The sequence below is a fragment of the Carassius auratus genome, chromosome 44 (genome assembly GCF_003368295.1).
Source record: "Carassius auratus strain Wakin chromosome 44, ASM336829v1, whole genome shotgun sequence".
NCBI classification, from domain to species: Eukaryota; Metazoa; Chordata; class Actinopteri; order Cypriniformes; family Cyprinidae; genus Carassius; species Carassius auratus.
The window spans coordinates 8,519,374-8,543,424 of NC_039286.1; the positions used below are offsets into that span (position 1 = coordinate 8,519,374).

Sequence of the window (24,051 nt, forward strand, 5' to 3'; positions counted from 1 at the left end):
ACTCGCCAGCAAATTAGCCATTTCACAATGACAGACATTTATTTTTAGTGTGAAATACACAATGAACTCCAGATTCATGGAATTCATGAGAAATGTCAACAGTAACCGTATTTCAGAGGCAACGGACAAGATTAGCTACAGTTGGTTTTCATTCTTTGAAAATAATTAATGCGTTCTAAACTCCATATGGCCTTCGGCGGTGGATGATTATTAGTGTGAGACGGGGCTCTGGTTAATTTGAGCATGAAATCTGCGAGCATACTGTAGATAATACAGTGAATACATCTCCTCCCCAGGGAACAAGGGGCCATTGTTTGGAAATGCTTAATCGGTATCAGACTCTGTCTCTGGATTAATGGAAAAGCTCAGTAGACTTACTCCAGTTAGCTAGCTTCCAGCTCTGAAGGATTTACTCAGAAACAGAGAGCAAAATTCAGCTGATCTGAATCATATAGTGTTCCTGTTGCTTAACTGGTACTAACCATGGTGCTTAAAAAAACACCAGGGTCATGGGTTTGATTCCATATCTTGCATCTGCATGAATGTAAATGTTATATGAGGTCATCTTATTGAACCCCCAAGTAAAATAAATATTTACAATTGCCACTGGCTGTTTAATTTGATGAGATTGATAAAGCAGTGCATGCAAACATATTGATCAGGCCTGTCAACGTCAATGAATCTTCTAATGTTTAAGAGCTGAATGCTTTTCTTTCTTTATGCATTTATACAGTGCTGATTTTCACTGATGTGTGTGTTTGTCTCTGTGTTGCAGATTTCCAGTGGGTGCAGGGCGATGTGTGCGAGGTGCAGTTAATGGTCTATAATCCGATGCCATTTGAGTTACGGGTCGAGAACATGGTGAGTCAACCCTCTACATTGCGAGTAAATCACTCGCATTTGTGACTAAATTTTCACTCTGGGCAACTAAATGATATCCAGTGTGTGAGTTGGAGGCTAAGTATAAGTTTTGTATATTTTACCTCGCAAAAAAAACTCTCTGACTGAGGGCTTCAGAGTTTCACTCTCTTTCAAGAGAGAGAGGGAGAGAGACAGAGAGAGACAGAGCGTGTGAGTGAGTTAATTGACGCGCTACATTTAAACAATATTCTTTGACATGTTATCCTGTCAAAATAACAGCGTTCCTATGGAAGTCTTCAGCTTTAAAGAGCAGTTGGGTTTTCCGGTAGTGGGTGGAGTTTATGCGCAAATGGAATTTTCATTGGCTGGCGCTCGCCTATTATCGTCCCAGATTTGATTACAGGAAATCAGTTCAAGTGAACGCACAAAACCTGATTAATATTCATGAATCCAGCAGCTCATTAATCTTAGTAATCCTTAGTGTGTTTTATAGTTCTTATTATTAGAATTCGTCTCATTTTTATTTTATCAGTAATTTTGTTTGGTTTTTCTCAATTATTATGATTATATATATATATATATATATTTTTTTTATAGAAACACTGAATGACCAAAAAAGCACCACCACCTGTCCAGTTAAAATGTTATTAAATAATATTTGATTATTATAAAGCTTGACTGACTGTAGTTAGAATTTTGTTTTTGTTTGTATAGATTTTTCATTGTTTTTTGTTTTACTATAGTTGTTTTTATAAAATATTTTTTAATTTCTGTGTGTGTGTCCATATATATATATATATATATATATATATATATATATATATATATATATATATATATACACATATATATATATATATATATATATATATATATATATATATATATATATATATATATATATATATATATATATATATATACATATACATATATATATACATATATATATATATATATATTTTATGTCATATAAATTATTGTCTGTACAGCCAAAAAATTATGGAGCATTTTAAGTTCTCGTCACTGATATCAGGGCAACATATTCAACATATTCACCAACTTCGGACGGTTAAATAACATTGCTTGCTGCAGTGCATGCTTAGGTTTTGAGCAACATTTCACATCCGGAGCATGCCTGCGATGCCTTAAAATGTTGTTATGCAGCTTACTTATTTTAGAACAAAATTTGTATTTATTTTTTACTTTTTGTAATTGAACATGAGGAAAAGGTAGAGAAAGAGAGAGGGAATCCATTATACACCGGCACATCTTTTATGGATTAGACATAGCTCGCTTAGTTCATGTTAGTTTAATTACTTTTGTACCGATTCAGAAAAAAACTGTGCTTGACACAGTAATGTCTGAATCACAGCAGAAAATAAGATCTTACATCAGACCCCTGCAGAGGCATTATGGTGTTGCTCTTTATGTTCATCACTGTAAGAAAAAAAATGCTATAAACTGATTTTATACATGATCACTTATATTTGAACTGAAGCAAATAAAAGTGGCATTGAGCACTATGGAGATCGCTTTAAAAAAATCATTTGTTAATTTATAGAGGTTCTGCCACTTTATATGGCATTTTGCTCTCAGTGAGGACAGAAAAATTGTGCTGGAAACTGCACCTAGTGGATGTGGTGTTTTCATTGGGTTTGTTTGTGATTTGGGCACTGTGCAGAGCAATGGGATTGTAATGCAAATGTCATTGCCAGAAATCTTTTGTGTTTTCCTCTTTACATATTAACTGCACTTTAGAATTCGACCCAGACAGTTGAAATGAGACTGTGCCACTTATGGGTGGCTTGAGGGCCATTTGGGCTGTAGAAGGTCATCATGACCTGCCCATAATGATAGTGGAATGGAGACAGAACCACACTGAAGAGATTGAGAGGGGTTACAGTGTCTTCCTGACATTATAATGGGCCACTCATATGAGACACAGTTATCAAAATCCAGCCATTTGGAGACCCTCCTAAGAAACCAAGGTAATCGTGTATCAAACGCTGACTCTTCTGGTGCTGCTTTGCTGTCTGCTCTCTACTTAGACAGCTGCCTTCTGAGAGGCAGTTCATGTTGGATACATTGTCTCTTTCCATCTGAGCTATTTATTTTTGGTCATAAGGCATTTTAGGAATCTTTCTTTTCACTGAGATGCCTCTCCCTTCTTGGCCTTATTGGGGAGCCTCAGATTTGATTTGATTTGTAATCTTAATCATGGTAACAACAAGGTGTCTTAGAATTTTAGAAACCCTTTTATTATTATTATTTATATACAGGTGCATCTCAGTAAATTAGAATGGAAAAGTTAATTAATTTCAGTTATTCAACTCAAATTGTGAAACTTGTGTATTAAATAAATTAATTGCACACAGACTGAAGTAGTTTAAGTCTTTGGTTCTTTTAATTGTGATGATTTTGTGTCACATTTAACAAAAACCCACCAATTCAGTATCTCAACAAATTAGAATACTTCATAAAAACTATTTTAGTTAATTGTTGGCCTTCTGGAAAGTATGTTCATTTACTGTACATGTAGTCAATACTTGGTAGGGGCTCCTTTTTTGATTTTCCTCTTGACAATACCTCATAGATTCTCTCTTGGGTTCAGGTTTGGCAAGTTTGCTGGCCAATAAAGCACACCAACACCATGGTCATTTAACCAACTTTTGGTGCTTTTGGCAGTGTGGACAGGTGCCAAATCCTGGTGGAAAATGAAATCAGCATCTTCAAAAAGCTGGTCAGCAGAAGCAAGCATGAAGCGCTCCAAAATTTATTGGTAAACGGGTGCAGTGATTTTGGTTTTCAAAAAACCAAACTCAACCACTCAACTTTCTATTAAAATGCTTAGATACAGCACTCTGTGAACAGCCAGCTTCTTTGGCAATGAATGTTTTTGGCTTACCCTCCTTGTGTGGCGTCTGAAAGTTGCGGTCGGTGCTCAGTTTGTGTGTAAATGTATGTTTTTGATCAGAGTTTTCTACTTTTCATGTAATTTCTAGCGAGAAATTAATATTGAATTAATTAAATATCCACTTAGTTATCACCAAAGCTCTCTATATTTTGCTGTAGATCATTTAACCATTAGTCCAAAATTAGTTTCATGAGGTGCCTTCGAGAAAAAACACTGCCTGCAAAGTCATTGCTCGATATGGCAGCGAGGCAGCAAGCTAAAGTTTTCGGATGCGGCAATTGTCTTCTAGACAACTTTCAGATCAGCAGTTTTCCCCATGATTGTGTAGCCTAGTGAACCAAACTGAAAGAACATTTTGAAGGTTCAGGAAACCTTTGCAGGTGTTTTGAGTTGATTAGCTGATTGGCATGTCACCATATTCTAATTTGTTGAGATATTGAATTGGTGGGTTTGTTAAATCTGAACCAAATCATCACAATTAAAAGAACCAAAGAATTAAACTACTTCAGTTTGTGTGTACTGAATTTATCTAATACACGAGTTTCATAAATTGAGTTGAATTACTGAAATAAATCAACTTTGCCACGACGTTCTAATTTATTGAGATGCACATGCATATATTTCTCTTAGGTATTATTGAGCTGCCTTAGTTTTTATTTTATTTTATTTTATTAAAAAAAAATATCTTAAGACTTTCATAACATATAAACTAGATTCTGTTTTGTCTTGTATGCATTTTATTTGTCTTTTAAATTTTTATTTTATTTGGTATTTATGTGTATTTTTTATATATATTTTTGTGTTTTATTTTAAATTTTAAATTTTAAAATAAATTTTAAATTGTAAAATTAATTTAAAGGGGTCATATGATGCAATTTAAATTTTTCTTTTCTCTTTGGAGTGTTACATGGTCTTGGTGCATAAAGAAGATCTGTAAAGTTGCAAAGACTAAAGTCTAAAATCCAAAGAGCTATTCTTTATCAAAGTTCTAATGAGCCCCACATCTCTACATCACTATGTGGTAAGATTTGCATAATGCCGCCCAGATGTTCACGCAAAGAAAGAAGGCCTACCTTTCATTCTCCTTGTAGTATTGTTACCACTGCTGCCATGTCATATAGATGCTGTGTGTTTCACTGTAAAAGTGAAACTACTTTGTTTGGCCTTCCAAAAGAGGACACGACTAAATAGAATAGTTTAAATAATATTTATAATGGGTTTTATGTTTATGTCTCGTCGCTCCAGCCGGACAGGTCGATACAATATGTTAAGGGGCGTAACATTTCTGTCACATGCTTGAGGTATTCGGACAATCACAATGCACTGGACAGGTGAACTTCAATGTAAAAATCTATGCGTTTCAGAAGGTGGGGTCAAGAGGAGAAACAATAATGTACATTATGTGGAAAGTAATGTTTTTTTTTTTTTTTACCTTAAACCCCATAAACACACTTCATTATACCAAATACACCAAATAATGTTCTTTTTAGCAGCATCATATGACCCCTTTAAAAATATTATTTTCAATTATATAGCTCACTGTAATATATTCTTAAAATGTCACACCCAGAGCATTTCTGTGATGCTTTAAAACACTGGTAGGCTGCTCACTGAGTTTTAGAACAGAGCTATATTCGTATTCCCCAAAGGATCAAACTGTAGAGACAGTCTTTTAGGAGCAATTCAGGGGTGACGTTTTTTTCCTCAAGGGTAGAATAGTGATGGGGCAGGTCTGTGATTATAGTGACTGTTGGACTGAATTTACTGTCTTTATGTTAGCAGCTTCGATTCAAAACCATTAGAGCATCACACCCGTAGACTCAGGGCACAGGTGTACTCTCCAGCTAGAGGTTAAACTCTAATCCAGAAAGGTTTTTTGTCCTTTCTCACCAGGGACACACTGAACTGGAGATGTGTGTGTATTTGTGTTAAATGAAAAATGATTGCAAAAGTGAGTTGTGTTATTCCAGACATGCCCAGATCTGCCCCAGATGGTATCAGCATGATACCCGATTCAATTCCTCTGCCAGTAATAATCTGAATCAGATGGCACTTTGAATGGTGCCATGATGAACCAGTGTGACCTTACTGACATTACTGCTGACTTCTGTCTTACAGTGGCTGTGAACTATATATCTGATGTACCACTGTGCTTTCTGTTTGTTCAGCATCTTCATGACTACTAGGCCTATACGTTATATATATATAGGGGAGTTGGGGAGTTTTCTGGAGGCGGTTATGGATGGATATGGGCTCAGTAAGACCTCATTGTGGAGGTGTGTTCACTCAGTTACAAACATCATACTCCATCATGCCACCGAATATATAGGCTATGTATATTTTTCACCAGGCACGAAGACATTATGTTATGAATGCATTTCTAAAGTGCTTCTTATATATTATTCATCCTTTTCTTATCCAAAAAACAACATCTCTTGAGCTACTGAATATGTTGTTTTGTTGATATTTCACTACATTATGTATTTCTATTGTTACTTAAGATACACTTCAGTCACGTTTTTTAGAAAATAATCAAAAATATTCTACAAAATAAGTGAGCCAAAATGTGAAATTTCATGGTACATTGAATCATTTAGTAAAGAATACGGAGCGTGATTGTGAACCAACTTCCTTATAACGTCTACTTTACAGAAACCTTAATATATTTTAGATATTTAATAATATTAACATATTATGTAAATATTATATATAATATTTTGTATATTGTTTCTTTTTTCAATTAGTCTTTAATTAAGTTATAATTGTGCAATTTCTATTTTTAATTCACATAGACAATTTTTGATATTTACTATTATTTTACTATATATAGAACAAATGAATATTTGTGTATGTAAATGTTTAATGTTTAATTGTAATTTAATGTGTTTTTATTACACACACACACACACACACACACACACACACACACACACACACACACACACACTCATATATATACTTGACTCCTAAATATGCTGCATGTGAATTGGAATTCCAATTGTCTGAGTAAAATGGCTTGACTTTAAAGCCCTATGTTATATTCTCTTTGGATAGATATAAGTTTCATGTCACAGAGACATTGGACATTGAGTTGATCGAATATCAGGAGAAATTGAAAATTCTCTATTATTTCCTGTTGAGTTCAGAGTTTAATGGTTTCATTCAGGCTACATGATAAAAATCCCATAAAGCACATTTATTGGAGTCTGAATGATGTCTCAAGTATGAATAGAAAGCAGGAAAACTTCTCAGGGCATGGTAATAATCGGCCCTCACCTCCAGGACGAAGGTGTAAGCATGTCGTTTTCAATCTGTCTGTGTCTCTCGCTCTCATCTGCCGCTGCGATTCTGCTAACCCGGTTTCCTTTTTCTGTAGTGCTGTGAACAAGAGCAGTTTTCTCCATGGGTAATGGGGAGAATGCTGGGAGTGATTTCATCTCCTCCATATCAGATGGATATCAGGATGATTGATTATGTGATGTTTTGTTGTAAAAACTAAATAAATAAAAAGAAGAAGAGAAAGAAAACCCAAAAATCTCAAAAGACCATTGGTCCTTCACCAATTGTTTTTTCATTGGTCTATTTGTGTCTTTTCATACTGCTTTGTTTCGGCATCTCGTTATTCTCTTCTTGTTACTGTTAACACACACTAAGACAAAAACTAGCATAAAAGGCCATACATTTGTAAAAACAGTTTATGCTGAGAAAAAAAAGCCTGAAATTGGAAAACTAAAATGCCAAACAAAATATTTGCTACTAGGTTTTTATTTTATTAGGTTATTTTATCTGGTAAATATATGAATTTTTTGAATGCGTTAACTGATGTACTGGCTTGTAAAAAAAAAAGTCACATGCTGTTTATGTTAATCGCCTCCTTTTTGCTTGGAGGACATTGAATAATTTGTTTTGTGTGCATGTGTTTTATCTTTTAATAACATTCATGTGCACATGACACTGTAATTCTCTCCTTGAAAAGCTGTCTGTGGCTGCATGTGTTTTACATTTATTCTGCTTTTTAATTGCATTTTTTTCCTCCTCTGGTGAGAAAACAAAACTCAACAGAAAGAGAACAATTTGAAACACTTATTTTTTATTTGATGTACATTTTGTTTGTTTAATTTATTTTTAAAAGGTTTTTTCATTAGTTTTTTTTATTTTTTTTAGTCCTTTTTCATTTTTATGAATTAGTTTTTTAACATTATTATTTTTCTTATTCTTCTTTCTTCTTTCTTATTCTAATCTTATTTTAATAAATTTTTATATGTATTTATTTATTTTGAAATTATAATTATTTTTATCATCATTATTGTTTATGAAATTGTTTTATTTATTGATATTGAACTGAAAATATTGAAATCCTTACGTTCTTTCTTACAAGGATCACAAAAGAGCATTCACACTGCCTTTATGCAATACAAATTATTATATAATGAGCACTATTGACCACTGTACTGTATATTCTGTGTGATTGTGTTCATCAGGGCCTGTTGACATCAGGTGTAGATTTTGAGTCCCTTCCTGCCGCTCTGTCTTTGCCAGCGGAGTCTGGTCTCTATCCGGTTACTCTGGTTGGAGTTCCTCGCACCGGAGGCAACATCACAATCAACGGTGAGCTGTACAACACCTTAAACGCCACATGAAACGGCAATTTAACTTCTGTAATCTCTACTCATTTCTCATGAATAAATATAAATTTTTTTCATATAATATAATGTGCTGTGAATATTTATGAGAAAATACTGAGTACATTAGTCTCAAGTCTACTTTATTTATAGAGCCTTTTCCACTACAAAGTAGACCAAAGGACTGTACAGCAACATAACAAGATGAGAATAGTAAAATCAAAAATCAACAATAACAGAAAAACAATTAAAACAATTCTTCCAAAGTCAACAAATAAAAGCCATAGAAAACAAGTATATTTTCAAGCAAGATTTAAAAACATCAACTGAGGGTGCAGATCTGATGTCCGGTGGAAGGGTATTCCACAGTCTTGGGCCAGCAACCGAAAATGCACAATCCCCCTTTTTTTTTTAAGGTGAGTTTTTGGAACTGAGAGCAGTAAGCAGTTAAATAATCTTTGAGATCTATCAGAGTTCAAATGAATCAGGTATGCGACATATTCTAGCTTTAAAAACCTACAGCAACACCTTATACTGAATCTGACATTTAACTGGAGGCCAATGCAGCTTTTCCAAAACTGGAGTAATATGTTCCCTTTTCTTTGTAATAGTAAGGAGCCTCGCAGCTGCATTTTGAACCAATTGCAATTTTGAAACGAGATTGGCTCACTCCCAAATAAAGTGCATTACGGTAGTCCAAACATGAGGAGATAAATGCATGAATCACTATCTCAAGATCGGTACCCAGACAAAAAGGATTTCATTTTTGCAATAGTCCTCAACTGAAAGAAGCAACTTTTTACCACACATTTAATCTGATGATCAAACATTAGAGCCGAGTCAAAAATTACACGCATAAGTTGTCCATGTACCTACCACATTGTTTATGTAATAAGTCAACCTTATTTGGCCCCAAAATTATTACTTCAGATTTACTCGCATTTAGCTGTAGGCTATTTTGCTCTAACCAGCACGTCACCTCCTCAAGACATAATAACAAATATAAATGAGAAGTTGAAACTCCAGATCTAATATGCAAATATGAATATCATCAGGATAAATATAAGACATACTGATTTTTCTTAAAAATAAGGCCTAAAGGCAACAGAAATAGTGAAAACAGAATAGGTCCCAAAGCGGAGCCCTGATGTACTCCACAGTCAGTAGAGACTGAAGAGGAAGAACATTCCCCAACCCTCACTGAAAAGGATCATCCCATCAAATAAGAAGAAAACTATTTTAAAACAGCCCCTCTCAGACCCACAACAAGCTCTAAACATTTAATAAGGATATCATGATCTGTTTGATCAAAAGCTGCACTAAGGTCGAGCATAATTAAAGCTCCTCGACTACCAGAGTCTGCAATGACTAACAAATCATTGAAAACTCGCAATAGAGCTGATTCAGTGCTGTGTCTTGCCCTGAAGCCAGACTGAAAAGCATCTAGCACATCATTATTATCCAAAAAAGAGCTCAGCTGAGATAAAACCACTTTCTCCAATATTTTCGAAATACAGGGCAGCTTTGAAATTGGCCGGTAATTTGTGAAATCCAAAAGGTCCAGAGCATACTTCTTGAGAAGGGGCTGAATGACCTCTTGCTTAAGACATGATGGAAAAAGACCTGTAGAAAGGCTACAGTAATACTTGGTCCAATAAAGTTAGCTGTCGCACCAAGCAAACCTGAAGGCAAAACATCCCAACTGGTAGCTGGGTATTTAAAATGAGTAATAATAGGACTAATATCAAAAGAGGAAACCAGATAAAATTTATCAAAAGCATTGACACTAGTAGTGTTTTCTGCTACCTTTCCATCCAAATCAAATAATGTTTTTAGTTTTTCCAGAGAAAACACTTAAAAACTTCTCACAACACTCTGTAGATGGAGGTATCGTAACAACATTTGGATAAAAAAATCTATTAATATTTTGAAACAAAACTTTTGGTGAGTTTGAGTGCTGCGATATAATATTTGAAAATAGGCTGCTTTAGCATCCTTTACAGTTTTCTGATACCCAAGAAGTGAGTCTTGTAACATCTGGTGAAAGACCAGAAGTTTATTTTTCTTCCAAGCCCATTCTGCCTTTCTACACTGCTGTCTAAGAACACGAGTATGTCCATTAAACCAAGGCTGACGATTTACCTTACAATGCTTAATCTTGTAAGGAGCAACAGAGTCCAAGACTTCAGAACAAACAGAACTAAAAACAGTAAGTAATTCATCTTGATCAGCCGTAAGAGGTGCAGACTCCAACCATGATACATCAGAAAATGCACTAAAAATCTTACCAAAAGCCTGTGGTGTTGATGGAGTAATTGTACGGGAACAAACATAAGAGTTCTGAGTCACCCTCATTTAATTCGGTACATTTACACTGAAAGTAACCGGTATATGATCCAAAATGCAAACATCATTAACATCAACATCACAAATTGACAGCCCTAAGGAAAAAACAAGGTACAAAGTATGTCTCTCATGCATAGGGCCAGGGACATGCTGAATAAAATTAAATGAGTCCATCAGGTCCGAAAACCAATAGCTTCTCGACCAAAGGCTTCCCAGGACAACAGATGTTTAAAATATTAAAATTGTCCACAATTAAGATAGAATCAGACAATGATAAAATAGAGGATAAGAAATCTGAAAATTCCTAGTTAAGAGCCTGGCTATACTTTGGAGATCGATGAATGACCACACCCAAAACAGACTTAAAGAACTCCAGTTTTAACAACGGAACTTCAAAGTTCGAGTAGATCAGGGTCGATAAACGGTGACATTTAAACTGCTGTTTGCACACTGCACCTATACCCCCACCGCGACCCACTGATCTTGGGGTATTAATTAAATTATAGTCAGTTGGACAGTTTATAACATGGACTCCACTCATCCACATTTATCCAAGTCTCTGTAATAAATAAAAAGTCCAAAACATTATGTGAAAAAAAATAATTTAAAATGAGTCTTGTTTGTAATCAAACATGCATTAACCAGCAACATCTTTAAGTAGGGTGTTAATATTAAATGGTAGGTAAATGGCTCTGTAATTTTTCTAGTGTTTTAAAACCGATGGACCATTGAATATTCTCTTATAAAACGAGAAATGAGTTTGTACTGAACATTTATTCTGCACAATAATGCTGCAATAATGCAGAAATCAAATCTGTTTCAAACCGAAAAACAAGTCCAGCGTTTCCCAGCTTGAATAAACCAGCTAAATATCCTCTCATTAAAATAGGATAAACTCATTGATCTGCTTTATGGCTGTTCCAACACGTCTTAACATCTACAAATCATACGCATGTTTTGAAGGACTTTAATGAGCTCTAATTGCCTTCAGATCATTAGCTCGGGCTGCTATTTTGGAACATTTTGAAATATGATTTTTGCTAATATTGCAGGGTATCACACGTCGGTGTTTGGGGTGAGCAGTGACTGTCTTCTGGAGGGTCTGGTGGGGGTGAAGAGCAGCGGCTGTATGGTGGAGGTGGTGCCGTCACTCCCACGACTGCAGCTTTCTACATCCTTACCAAGGTTTGCTCTTCTGTATAAAATCAAATAAAAACCAATAATAAGGTGATTTAATTAGGTCACATTCTCTTAGGATGTTTCAGTTGCTGTAGCCTAGTTGCAAAACAGTTTTATGGAGATGTGTCTTTGCTCAGTGCTGTCACAAATCAGAGGAAGCATTCAGATGGCTATTCTCAGCCTCAGACAGCATGCCCGATTGCTCATGAAAAGCCCACAGACTGCCTGATGCATATTGCACACAAAAATAAAGTGCTGGCAGAGAATCTGTTGTGATTGGCTGGATGCTGTTGGCAGCTTTTGGGAGTCAGGATTGCAGAGGTTTTTATCAGCCTACCAGGTAGCAAAGTTTTGCAGCAAAATTCATGCCGTTGTCTTTTGGAAACATATAAAAGATTATTCAAATAATTGAATTAGCTACCAGAGTGTTTTAAGCCATGTGACAACCGTAATCATACTAAAACATAAATAAACTTGTGGTCATTAAAAAAAAAAAAAAAAATTAATTCATATGATACGATAATAATATTTTTTATTAATTGCTGAAAACTAAAATTATAAAAACATAATGTGCTTTAATGTGTGCTAATAATTTGCTTATTTATTATTTATATATTAAGCAAATGATTTTGATTTCATCAATATTCTCTGTAAAAAAAAAAAAAATATATATATATATATATATATATATATATATATATATATATATATATATATATATATATATATATATATAAAGATGTGTGTATATATACAGTTTATATATAAATATCTAATATATAAAAAAAAATCTTAAATGTATACATGCGTGTCTATGTTTATATTAACAAAGTAAATATACACAGTAGACATACATATATTATGTAAACACAATATTTTATTTTGGATGCGATTAATTTAGAATAATCGTTGGACAGCACTAATAATTAAAAAAAAAATATATAGTATAAAATTTTCTATTAAATCAAAATAAACAAATAAATAAACTGGCATCAAAAAAAAGAAGAAGAAAGCATTGAAATAGCAGTTACTCATCAACATCAGGCAGCTGTGGTTAGAGGGAGGAAATGCAGTAAAGAGAGTAAAGATGATGAAGTGGCTGCAGTGTGAAGATATCTAGGGACTGAACACTCTGTATATGTGTGTGTGTGTGTGTGTGTGTGTGTGTGTGTGTGTGTGTGTGTGTGTGTGTTTGAGGTGAATCCCTATTTACTGTTCCCACTGCTGTCATATCCTCCCTGGCTCTAAAAACCTGAAGGGAAGGTTTTTTATTTTCTTGATCAACTAGTCATTTTTACTGAATATATATATATATATATATATATATATATATATATATATATATATATATATATATATATATATATATATATATATATATATATATACTGTCAATTTACCACAGGTTTACATATTGTAGGTGTTTAAATTTTTCATGCTGGTCCAGCTAATGTGCATGCATATTCTAGCATAAATCAACAAATTATTAAAAGACAATTGGCTCTCTTAATTTCAAAGCAGGGCTGCACCAGCCATATTGAGTAACTATTTCTGCATTTCATCTGTATACATATTTTCCCTTCAAAAACAAGTTTATCTTTTGTCAATTCATATGGGTTTAGCATGAGAACACTTTTATGCCATTATTACTGCAAAATACCCCCCCCCCCCCACCCACTTTCTTCTTTAATATGGTTTGTTTGAGAAGAGTTTGGCAGGCTAAAGACTCTGGACGATCCCAAAGCACCCAGAGCTAATTACAGTAATAGTCCTACACACATTCACACATACATCTACAGCCTCATATTCTATTTGACGGGATTGTCAGTCATTTTCATCACATTTAGCGCTGGAGAGGCTGCTGTAAACACATTCATTCTCATGTACATTAATAATATTATTCTTCAACTTGAATGAGTCAGTCTGAAATTACATTCAGAATGAAATGAAATGAAATTGGTTTGTTTTGTTTGGCTCTGCTGGAATAAAGGTTTGGTTAAAGACATTGTAAGCAGGAGAAGACAAACCACTAATATAAAAATTAATAGGAGAATCCGTATCTCTGTAAAAATGCAAGTTGTTAGTAGTTGCCTTTTTCATAGTTTATTTACTGCAGACTGTGCACTGCATTGCGTTTATCCTCCTGAAAACGACAGTTTTTAAGATCAATTTCATGATATCAATGCCACAGTACAATGTTTTGAAAAACTGTTTGGTATTTTCGTTGTTCAGTTTTTTCTTAAAGGAACTTTTAGTCTTTTTAATGTCCGGAAAACGTTAATTTATGCAAATGTTGTGCTGTGAATTGATATTTCAGACTCTTTTCAGATTGACCGCCCTCACTTTATTCTTTCACTTGCTTCTGAGCTTCTTGAAGAGGTTTTTAGAGCCAGACATCAGTCTAAATGCTCTCTGCACAGTATGAAGACATGAAAAATGGATTAAAACTTTTAAGCGATTGACTAGAGGTTGTTTAGACACCCTGAGTGGAGCAAACACAGCGATAGAAGGGGAATTGATGGAATAGAACATTGGCAGCACAACTTTTTTAATGGACTGTTTATTTTAAGGGTTTTTCTCAGGCCTCAGGGTGTTCCCTAATTTTGAAGACTTTTATAATGATAAATCTGAATTTTTCAGGGCTTTTGCACATCTCCTTGTGCAAGATGCCATTGCTAAACTAACTTGGAGACAAGCCACATGAGAAATCACTCATGCAAAGCCCTAATAAGGCGATTGACTCTTTTAATTGAAATGCGGCTGCAGAAAAGAAGGTCCCACCTTTCAATTAAAAGAGCCATTGACCTTATTGACATGGCCATCGGCTGGTCTTTACAGTAGTCCAAACCGGACAAACAAATACATTTAGCATGATTTTGCGTTAAAGGTACAAACATATGATTATTTAAAGGGGGGGGGGGGGGGTGGTGGTGAAATGATCGTTTTCACTCAATATCCTGTTAATCTTGAGTACCTATAGAGTAGTACTGCATCCTTCATAACTCCAAAAAGTCTTTAGTTTTATTATATTCATAAGAGAAAGATAGTCTGTACCGATTTTTCCCGGAAAAACATGACCGACTGGAGGCGTGGCGTGTGGGCGGAGCTAAAGAATCACGAGCGCCAGTAGGCTTTTGCGTTGAGAGCGTTTGGAAGCTGTGACATTACCTTGAGGAAAAAACCATAATTCCAACACACGATCGTGACCCTTTTTCATTGGGATTGCATCATCCTTAAGAAATAAACGATACGCAAATCCGTCATCAAACTGGGCCTTGTTTGTAAAACAAGCATCTTTGAAATGCAGGGAACAAACACTTGCACAACTCCGTTGATGCTCTGTAAAAATAAACTCCATCCACTGGTCCCTTAATGCTGTTTTTTCTTTGGTAATCTGTGCAGGGTTGTCTTGCCCTGGCAACCAAAAACACACTCCTTTTGTGACATTTCGTGATGCTCTCGCTCTGATCAGTGAATGTCTGTTGGGCTCTCATTGCTCTGCTATACGGGAGCGCGCGCTCTTCCGGGAGAAGTGTCCTCAGGACCCATATAAGGAAATTCCGCTCCATCTAACGTCACACAGAGCCATACTCGAAAAAAACTTTCCGAAACTTGTGGCAAACCGGAAGAGGTTTTTTTGGAACAGAAATACTCCTTCAAACGTACAACTTCATTTTAGAAACTTTGTCCATGTTTAGCATGGGAATCCAACTCTTTAACAGTGTAAAAAACTCAGTATGCATGAAATAGCATTTCACCCCCCCTTTAAGATTTTATTGGTGACTGACATGTTATTGAGACACAAGCTTGGTAAGGTTTTATACTTTCAAAATACTTCTCGACTGCAAAATAGCTTCTCCAGTCATTTATTTACTTTAATATTTGTATTTATTAATTCATTTACTTATATTTTTTCATTATTTATTTAGTTAGTTTTTTATTTAATATTTAGGACATCAGGGATGTAAAGGCTTCAATCTGAGAATGCTATTTCAATAAAATGAGTATGCAAATTAGTAATTGATTATAATTACTGTAATAATACCTTGTGATTTACAATTATTTATGTAGCAGACACTTTTCTCCACACACTCTGAAATTATTGCAAAGCAATCAAAAGTACTTGTCCTTGATAACATTTTGAGCTTTTCAAAGTGAAACCTTATTTTTTGTATTAACTTTTATTAACCTAAGAATTATGCCCCTTTTTACAAGATGTAAAATAAGTTTCTGATGTCCCCAGAGTGCGTATGTGAAGTTTTAACTCTATGCTCTATTTAATAGTATACAGATAATTTTTCTTAGCGTGTTAAAATTGCCACTTGGGTATGAGCCAAATGCGTAATTTTTGTGTCTTCCCCTTTAAATCCAAATGAGCTGGTGCTCTGGGGAAGACGGCAGAGCATCAAGAGCTCAAGCTCCTGCAATACCAGTGCTAGCCTTTGCAAATAAACACTCCACTGTTAGTACAAGCCTGTTATCTTTATAGAAAATGCACTTGGTTTAAAGGTCAGTCATCTGATTGTACTGTGCATTAAAAAATACACTTTATGAATTAGACAGATGGGAGCACGGGTGTGAAAAAAAAAAAAAAATCTCATGGTGCCATCGCATGCTATTCCAAACTTTATAAGCCACACTTGTGGTTATGAGCTCAACTAATTCCAGCAGTCGACTACGCATTGCTTTCAAATGCAATTTTAACTCCCATTTTCCTATTCATGATCATTCTTGTAGCACATGAAGACAGCGTCAGATAAAACAGACTTACAGAGTGCCAAGACGGTCTTTCAGAAAGGCAATTTGGAAAACTAACGTGTGATACTTAGGAGGTGTAGGAGGTGCTTTATACAGACCCTCATTCACAAAGCAGTCGGATGTAAATGATTCGTGCAGATATAAACGAAGTTCGGTAGAGTTGAGGGAGCAGCATCTTCAAAAACTTCTCTTTAGAATCCTGCCAAAATATGAAAAATCCCATCAAACTGTAATAAAATGTCATGATACATCACGTAACTCAGTAGAGATTCGCAGCTGAATTGTTTTCAAAGCAATTATTTACATCACTAATCATTAGACACAAGGTTTTATGCTTTGTATTTTTTATTTTGGTCTAGGTCGGCTCATCTGTCCAGTGAAGACCTGTCCACCAGTGTGTCCCTGCAGCTGTTTAATGGAGAAACGCAGCAGCTCACCATCACCCTGGAGAATATCGGCACAGAGATGCTGAACACGCTGGAGCTGTCATCTAAAACCCTCAGCACTAAAGGTACATGCAGCACACAGTCTAAATGCCGTCCCGCTCTTTATCGAGCGGTAAATGCCACTGTGTTCTTGATACGACGCACATCCTGTAATGGGACGGAGGTTCAAAGGCTGCACTGATTGCTGTGAGTTCGTAATAGAGTCTGTGCATTAGTCTGATCACTCGAGCCCATCTCAGATTTCCCCGTGACTCCACTGTTTTGATGTGCTCTCTCTTTGAATAAAGACGTCTGCTTTTACGCACCTCTGTCTCTGCGTCTTTGAGGATGGAAAATAAGACATGTGCAGTGCTCTTAGTGGTATTCCACACACGCGAACATGAAAAGCGTTGTCTTTTTGCTCTGTGTGTGTGTGTGTGTGCATCTTCTCTAATCCCAGACTGCTTTCAGCATCAGTGACTGAGCAGGTGGCCTCTACAGGCACTGACACACACACACTGTCTTTGCTTTGAAGTTGTTGTGGAGGTGTCCTTTGACTGAGCCCTGTGTGTGGATTTACTTAGATGTACTTTAGTGAGGGATTTGTCTCAATAAAGAGCTATGTATATATGTAAGAGCTATGTATATAACTAGTAAAGTAACACATCACTTTTAAATTTACAACAAAATATCTGAGTTACTTTTTGTTTTCTCATTTAATGACTGACAGCTTTTCTTACCTCATTGGCACATTCTTTGTAGTTTTATTATTTTCAGCCACAGTGCATTAATTTAGCAATTAATGACCTACACAAGCATTACTGCAACCACAACTTACTGTACATCTATCTATCTATCTATCTATCTATCTATCTATCTATCTATCTATCTATCTATCTATCTATCTATCTATCTATCTATCTATCTATCTATCTATCTATCTATCTATCTATCTATCTATCTATCTATCTATCTATCTGTCTGTCTGTCTGTCTGTCTGTCTGTCTGTCTGTCTGTCTGTCTGTCTGTCTGTCTGTCTGTCTGTCTGTCTTTCTTTCTTTGTAAACTTATCCACGGTAAAATTACGTTAACAAAGGATCAAATTCTTACTTAAAGTTTGCAGAAAGATTTACACCCTGGAGTTTAGACTAATAGTTAAAGTTTAAGGTTTGTTCAGTTCACTGACCTAAAGTATGAGCAAAAGTAAGAGTGATGCTTGACTTATTAAAGGACACTAATAATTAAACAAAACCACTTAAATTTATTGCATAGCGAATGAAATGCATCTAAGGGAAAATGTTCAAAAACATGTTATTTATGAGAGGTATGATTTTTTTCCTGTTATGTTTTATGCAAGAAGGCTTGTCAGGCCTGACAGATTTTATCTGATGGGATATGATTTCTGAAACAAGAAAACCAATTTTGGGGTTTCTCTACACTCAGGAAAAGAAAAACTAAACAAAACATCAGTTTACTGTTAGAAACTCAGACTGAATGTAGTAAATGGTTGCATTCCCATGTTCCTGTCAGTTTCACTGAGCTCATCTTTTGACTATTAGGAGGTCTAGTCCACTTTGAGTTGTTTTGAATTAGTTAAATCAAATGTATTTGTTTGCAAATCACCAGCAAAAACACCAGTGTGATTTGCAGTGAGTCAAGAAATTGAATTTGAACTGCGTTTTGTTGGTTATTATGCTGAAATATATGGATTAGATGCATCCCTATATATGTTTACTCACTTTGAGTATGATGGCATGATTTTTCTAAATATCCTCATGGTGAGTTTACACACAAACACACATTTGTTTGTATATCGTCTCTATCTTTTGAGAGTTGAAATGCCCAGTAGTAGAACGAGAGAGAGAGAGAGAGAGAGATAATGAGATGATCTTCTGAAGTTTGCAGTGGAACTATAAATATCATGTCTAGTTTCCTACTAACTGTTGACATGACTGAAGGAAAAGAAACCAGGAGAGAGAAAGAATATCCATGACTCATGTCCCATTTGGCTCTGGAAATGTCAAAGCGCTTGCCGTCTCTGCTGTACATAAACCAAGGTCTCCAGACACTAACTAGCTTGCCTGTCTGTTTTACATCTCGGGTTTTATAACTAAACATAAAAAAAAAAATAAAAAATAAAAAACACTGTAGTCTCTAAGGATCCAGGAACTGATTGTTGTTGTTATTATTCTTATTATTATTATTAGGGGTCAAGCACTGAAGATTTTTCTGGGCACAGTGACCATGATTGAATTCTCATAAGGTCACTTCAGCCCTACATGTACTTACATTAATCTTCGTTTCTTTCTGTTCTCACTCTTTCTTTTCCTCTCGTATTGCAGGATTAAGTTGTCCCCATGGCAAATTACCCTCATGTGGAAATCAAAGTGATTTTTTTTTTTATTGCAGCATGAAGCTAATTATGTTTTCTTTCTTGATGAGCTTACATGTCTGTACCTGTGGGCTCATCAACAACCACCAAACACAAGTCTCAAACATCCACAATTATAATGTCCTGTCTGCTTTTGGACTCTTTACAAAGCATCACTCTGAAAAACTCTCCAGTGGGCAGTGCATGAAGCCTATTAGGGTGTTTTTTAGCATGCATGGTATGATATACTGTATATGTTTTTGGTCAGAAGTTGTTTGGTCAGAGTCTGTCACATGCAGGGGCTAAACTTGCTGCAGTTTGTGAATAAAATGTCCAAATGATTCTGATTGAAACATTAACTAATTTTTCAGACTGAGCCATGAAGATTTAATTAAAGATGATTCAGATTTAACCATCACAAACTGATTTAGTCTGAATTGTGATCTTATTCAGAAACTTGAACTGATTCAGCCTGAATAACAAAGGCTACATTCACAATAAAGGGCTTAATGCTAATTTTTTTTTTTGCAAGGCTGTTCACATTTCCAATTAAATGCGATCTTTTATGATCTCCTGTGTGAACGTGAAATGACCCAGAAGTGACCCGCATGCGCAGAACAGTACTCAACGGTGAACGACGTCACTCGTTGTTTGCAGAAGTAGCTAACGGTAAACATTTTTGCAATATTAAAGTTATTTTCCCAACGGAGCAAGCACAATTACAATCTTCTCGTTTTAAGAAGAAAATTAAAAAGGAGGAGGAGAGCAAGGTTTTTGGCCATGATGTTTTGTGGAGCAGTGTTAGCAACGTCGGTACAGAGAAACGTGTGGGTGCGGAGTCGCAGCCAGGAGTGGTGGGATACTGATGTGAGTGGCTCTTCTCGTTCCCGCCTACTTCAACGCAGAATTATGACGTTTGTAGCGTATCAATGACGTACGGATACATGTGGCCTGGCCGTTCAGATGGAGGTCACATTTCAAAAGATCGGATACGTATCGGATTCAGGACCACAAACCCAAGTGGACTGGGTCACATTTGAAAAGATCGGATCTGTGTCGTTCAGACTGTCATGAAAAGATCAGATACAGAATTGGGTCGTTTCAGCCTGCAGTGTGAATGTAGCCAAAGTGATTTGAGCTGAACAACAAAGCGATTCAGGCTCAATCATGAAATCAGATCTCGCCAGTTCAGTTTCTAAACAGCTGTTGCAAAATACCTTACCCCAGATCTGATTTCTGAAGTACTTCCAGGAAACATGTGATGTGAAATGTCTGTCTTTCACCAAACACATTTAATGAGAGGATCTGTCCATGTTTTCGCTGCTTAAGAGAGGGCCACTGTGACAGAAACCGTCAGACTTGGCAGGACTTCTGGACCCACGGTTCTTTCTCTCTCACCTTCCTTCTTGTTGCTCCGTCCTCTAGTGAGTCTCTACAGGTACTTGAGCGCTCAACAGCAACCCAAACTTGTTTCCCAGGCAGCCTGAAGCCAAATGAACTCACACACACACACACACACACACACACACACACACACACAAATACACACATTCACTTTCTTCCTTCACAGGTGGTACAGCCAGAAACGGGCGTTGTATTTGACATTGAAAATGACTGAACAGAAATCTGAGGAATGAGATATTGGGATGGACCGCATCCTGTGCCACCAACAGCAGTCTTTATTTATGCCACCTGATACAGAAACCTCCATACCTGCACCCATATACAGCGGTGCCTCTATATTTCACCCCTTCCAAATGAAAAATTATATTTCTCAGGTCTTTGTAGTGTTGGAAGAAAACATTTTCCTCATCTTTGTGAAGATTGCACCAGCATTTTCTTTTGTTAGTTAACTTCAGTTAATTACTTTACTTGGAGTTTTCCTGTTTCGACTGAGTCCCGGCCTCAAAACTCATAACCTGATTTAGCTTTCTACATTGTCTTTTCTTCCTAAGCATATCAAAACAGCAGCATGAGACGCAATTCTAAATCCCTTACGCTATCTTGCATAAGCTCAGCATGCAGTCGGCCTCTCTGGGATGGGCGTATCTGCAGTGTGATTTGATGCAGCTCGATGGAAGTTCATTCCACTCTGGTGGAGATACAAGGACGTGCACTTCGTCATACCCGTTATGACTGACGTTCTGTTGCGCTGTCACATGCATTTCATGACCTGCTGTGTGTGCGGTCGAGACCTGGCTTCAGTGAGCAGATCTGTGAATCACCTGCAGTTTTGTCTCTTTTCAAACACAACTCTGCTCTATGGTAGTTCCTTGTGTTCTTGCTTCCTGTTGATTTCCTTATCAGGTATCTCCTGCTCTCTTTTATTGAGAATGCTCCAGTATTGGTGTAACGTCATCTTAACCTCTGCTTTATTTTTAAATCTGAAACCTTTATTTTCAAGCCAGGCAAAAATATTTAACATTTATCGGTTAATTATCGGTTTTATCGGTTAACATTTGTTTGTTTGGTTATGCATTTACACTTACATTTGTTGATGCATTGATGCATGTATTCATGCAATTTATTCATGTATTTATTAATCTGGGTTGATGTTATTTAATTAATATTGTACTATTCATTGTTAACTAACAGTGAATTGTCACTTAGTTATTGTTAGCCATTTAGTTATGCATTTATACATTTACACATTGATTTTATGCATTTACATATGTTTGTTGATGTATTGGTGCATGTATGTATTGATGCATTTACACATGCATGAAATTTGAAATGTTAAAATATATGTAGAAATTAACATTTACCAACATTAATAAAAACTATATTTTCCATTTAATTTTTTTCTTAGCTATTGGATTAACTTGTTAAATTGAACCTTATTATTGAACCTAAACTATTACACTACACACTCAAGTATGTACTAAGTTATATTCTTGAGCTTGAATGAAAGTGTGAGCTAGTGCACCATATTGTCCTCTAAAGTATACACTCGATTATCCACTATAACATCAACTTATTCACTATAAATTAGTATCAGTTGTAGTATCCCACTGGGTATGGACTGGAATATGAATAGGATCACTAAAGTGTTCTCTGAAATATACTAGTATTTTAATTTTAGCGTCCAGTATCCTAATAAATATGTCCTACAATACTAGTTATATTTTCCTCTTAAGTATGCCCTAAAATGAATAATAGGACACACTGGAGTTACACTATATTAATTCTTAAGCTTTCTGGGTTAAAGTATTCACTGGAGTCCCTTAATTATGATAAAGAATATATACAATATTGTTGACTGAATTATGTATTAGGGTCTACACTATAATTCCCTTTTAATTAGAGAAATACTAGTGTATACGCTTGTGCGTAATTAGGGAATAACATAGCACGCAATGCCCTTTAAAGGATGGAAGCGCAAAGTGGAGTTTTGATAATTTTGTGATAAGGTACAGCACAAACTATCAAAACATTTAATAATAACAATTATTTGAGAACATGGCTATACACTGCAGCGGTTTCTAAAGCATTTTGATTCTGATTGGTTGTTTACTAACTTTATTTGGCAGTCAGTAAAGCTATAAATATGTGCTGATCCAATAATCTCCAAAAACAAATCCTTGGTCACATTTAATCCAGTAATCAGGCATCACAGTCTGACTGTGATGTGTATAGATTAACATATTTATGTTATGTTTATGTATTTAAAATCATTATTAATGCTCCGTAATCTTGCTAGGTACTTTAATGCATTTATGCCAGGACTTTTGCAGGTATTGCCCAAAAGCCCACATCAGCATTCAGCCACAGTTTTATTTGATACACATAGAAACATAGCAAGTTAACTTTATATCTGCAAGAAGAGTTGTAGAAAAAAAGTGGGTAGAATAACAATTATTGGTAATTTTAAAGACTATTTCACAGATATACACTACACTACCATTCAGAAGTTTAGGGTCAGAAAAAACGAACTCTGATTGCTTTACATGTCAGTTTGATGGTCTTTTGCAGACTAAGTGGGTTTTGCACTCTCATCCGGACCACCCCAAATACTCCAGACATGACCTTGCCTGTACTTTCCCTTTTCTAATACATTCAGCTCCCCAGTGAAATGCTGGGTCATGATGGAGTTCGTTAATCAGGTGGCAGCCCTCTGAACACTTTGAACGCTGCATGCCCCTCTAGCTCTTGCTAGCACTCTTTAATTAAAACAGATTGCTAGACGCTTCAGTTAGCTTAAAATCTTCTACTCTTCTACTCTTCTGCTCTTCTACTCTACTACTCCCTGCAGCATCAGGATGCTGACTGATGTTTTAGGGATTTATCAAGTTCTTACATTGAAGAGGAATCTGGGGTCTTTGTATATTACCGGTCAAAAGTTTGGAATAATTTAAGTTTGTAAAAATATTTTTGAAACCATTACATTCACTAAGCCTGCGTTTATTTAATCAAAAATACAGTAGAAAACAATGGTATGAAATATTATTACAATCTAATGTAACTGTTATTTGAATATATTTTAAAATGTAATTTATTCCAGTGATGCAAATATGAATTTCAGCATCATTACTCCAGTCTTCAGTGTCATTCTAATATGCTACTTTGCTCCTC

The 24,051-nt window shown here is 35.6% G+C and overlaps 1 protein-coding gene across 3 annotated transcripts in view; it reads left to right on the forward strand.

Annotated features, from left to right (window-relative positions):
• The window catches only part of LOC113062388 (trafficking protein particle complex subunit 9), a 182,545-nt gene that overhangs the window by 54,639 nt on the left and 103,855 nt on the right, over positions 1 to 24,051 (forward strand). For all 3 annotated transcript variants that reach the window (XM_026232210.1, XM_026232214.1, XM_026232213.1), the window contains 4 exons: positions 776 to 861; positions 8,260 to 8,386; positions 11,799 to 11,931; positions 17,043 to 17,194. In XM_026232210.1, coding sequence (XP_026087995.1) covers positions 776 to 861; positions 8,260 to 8,386; positions 11,799 to 11,931; positions 17,043 to 17,194 — 498 coding nt within the window. The remainder of the gene's footprint in view (positions 1 to 775; positions 862 to 8,259; positions 8,387 to 11,798; positions 11,932 to 17,042; positions 17,195 to 24,051) is intronic.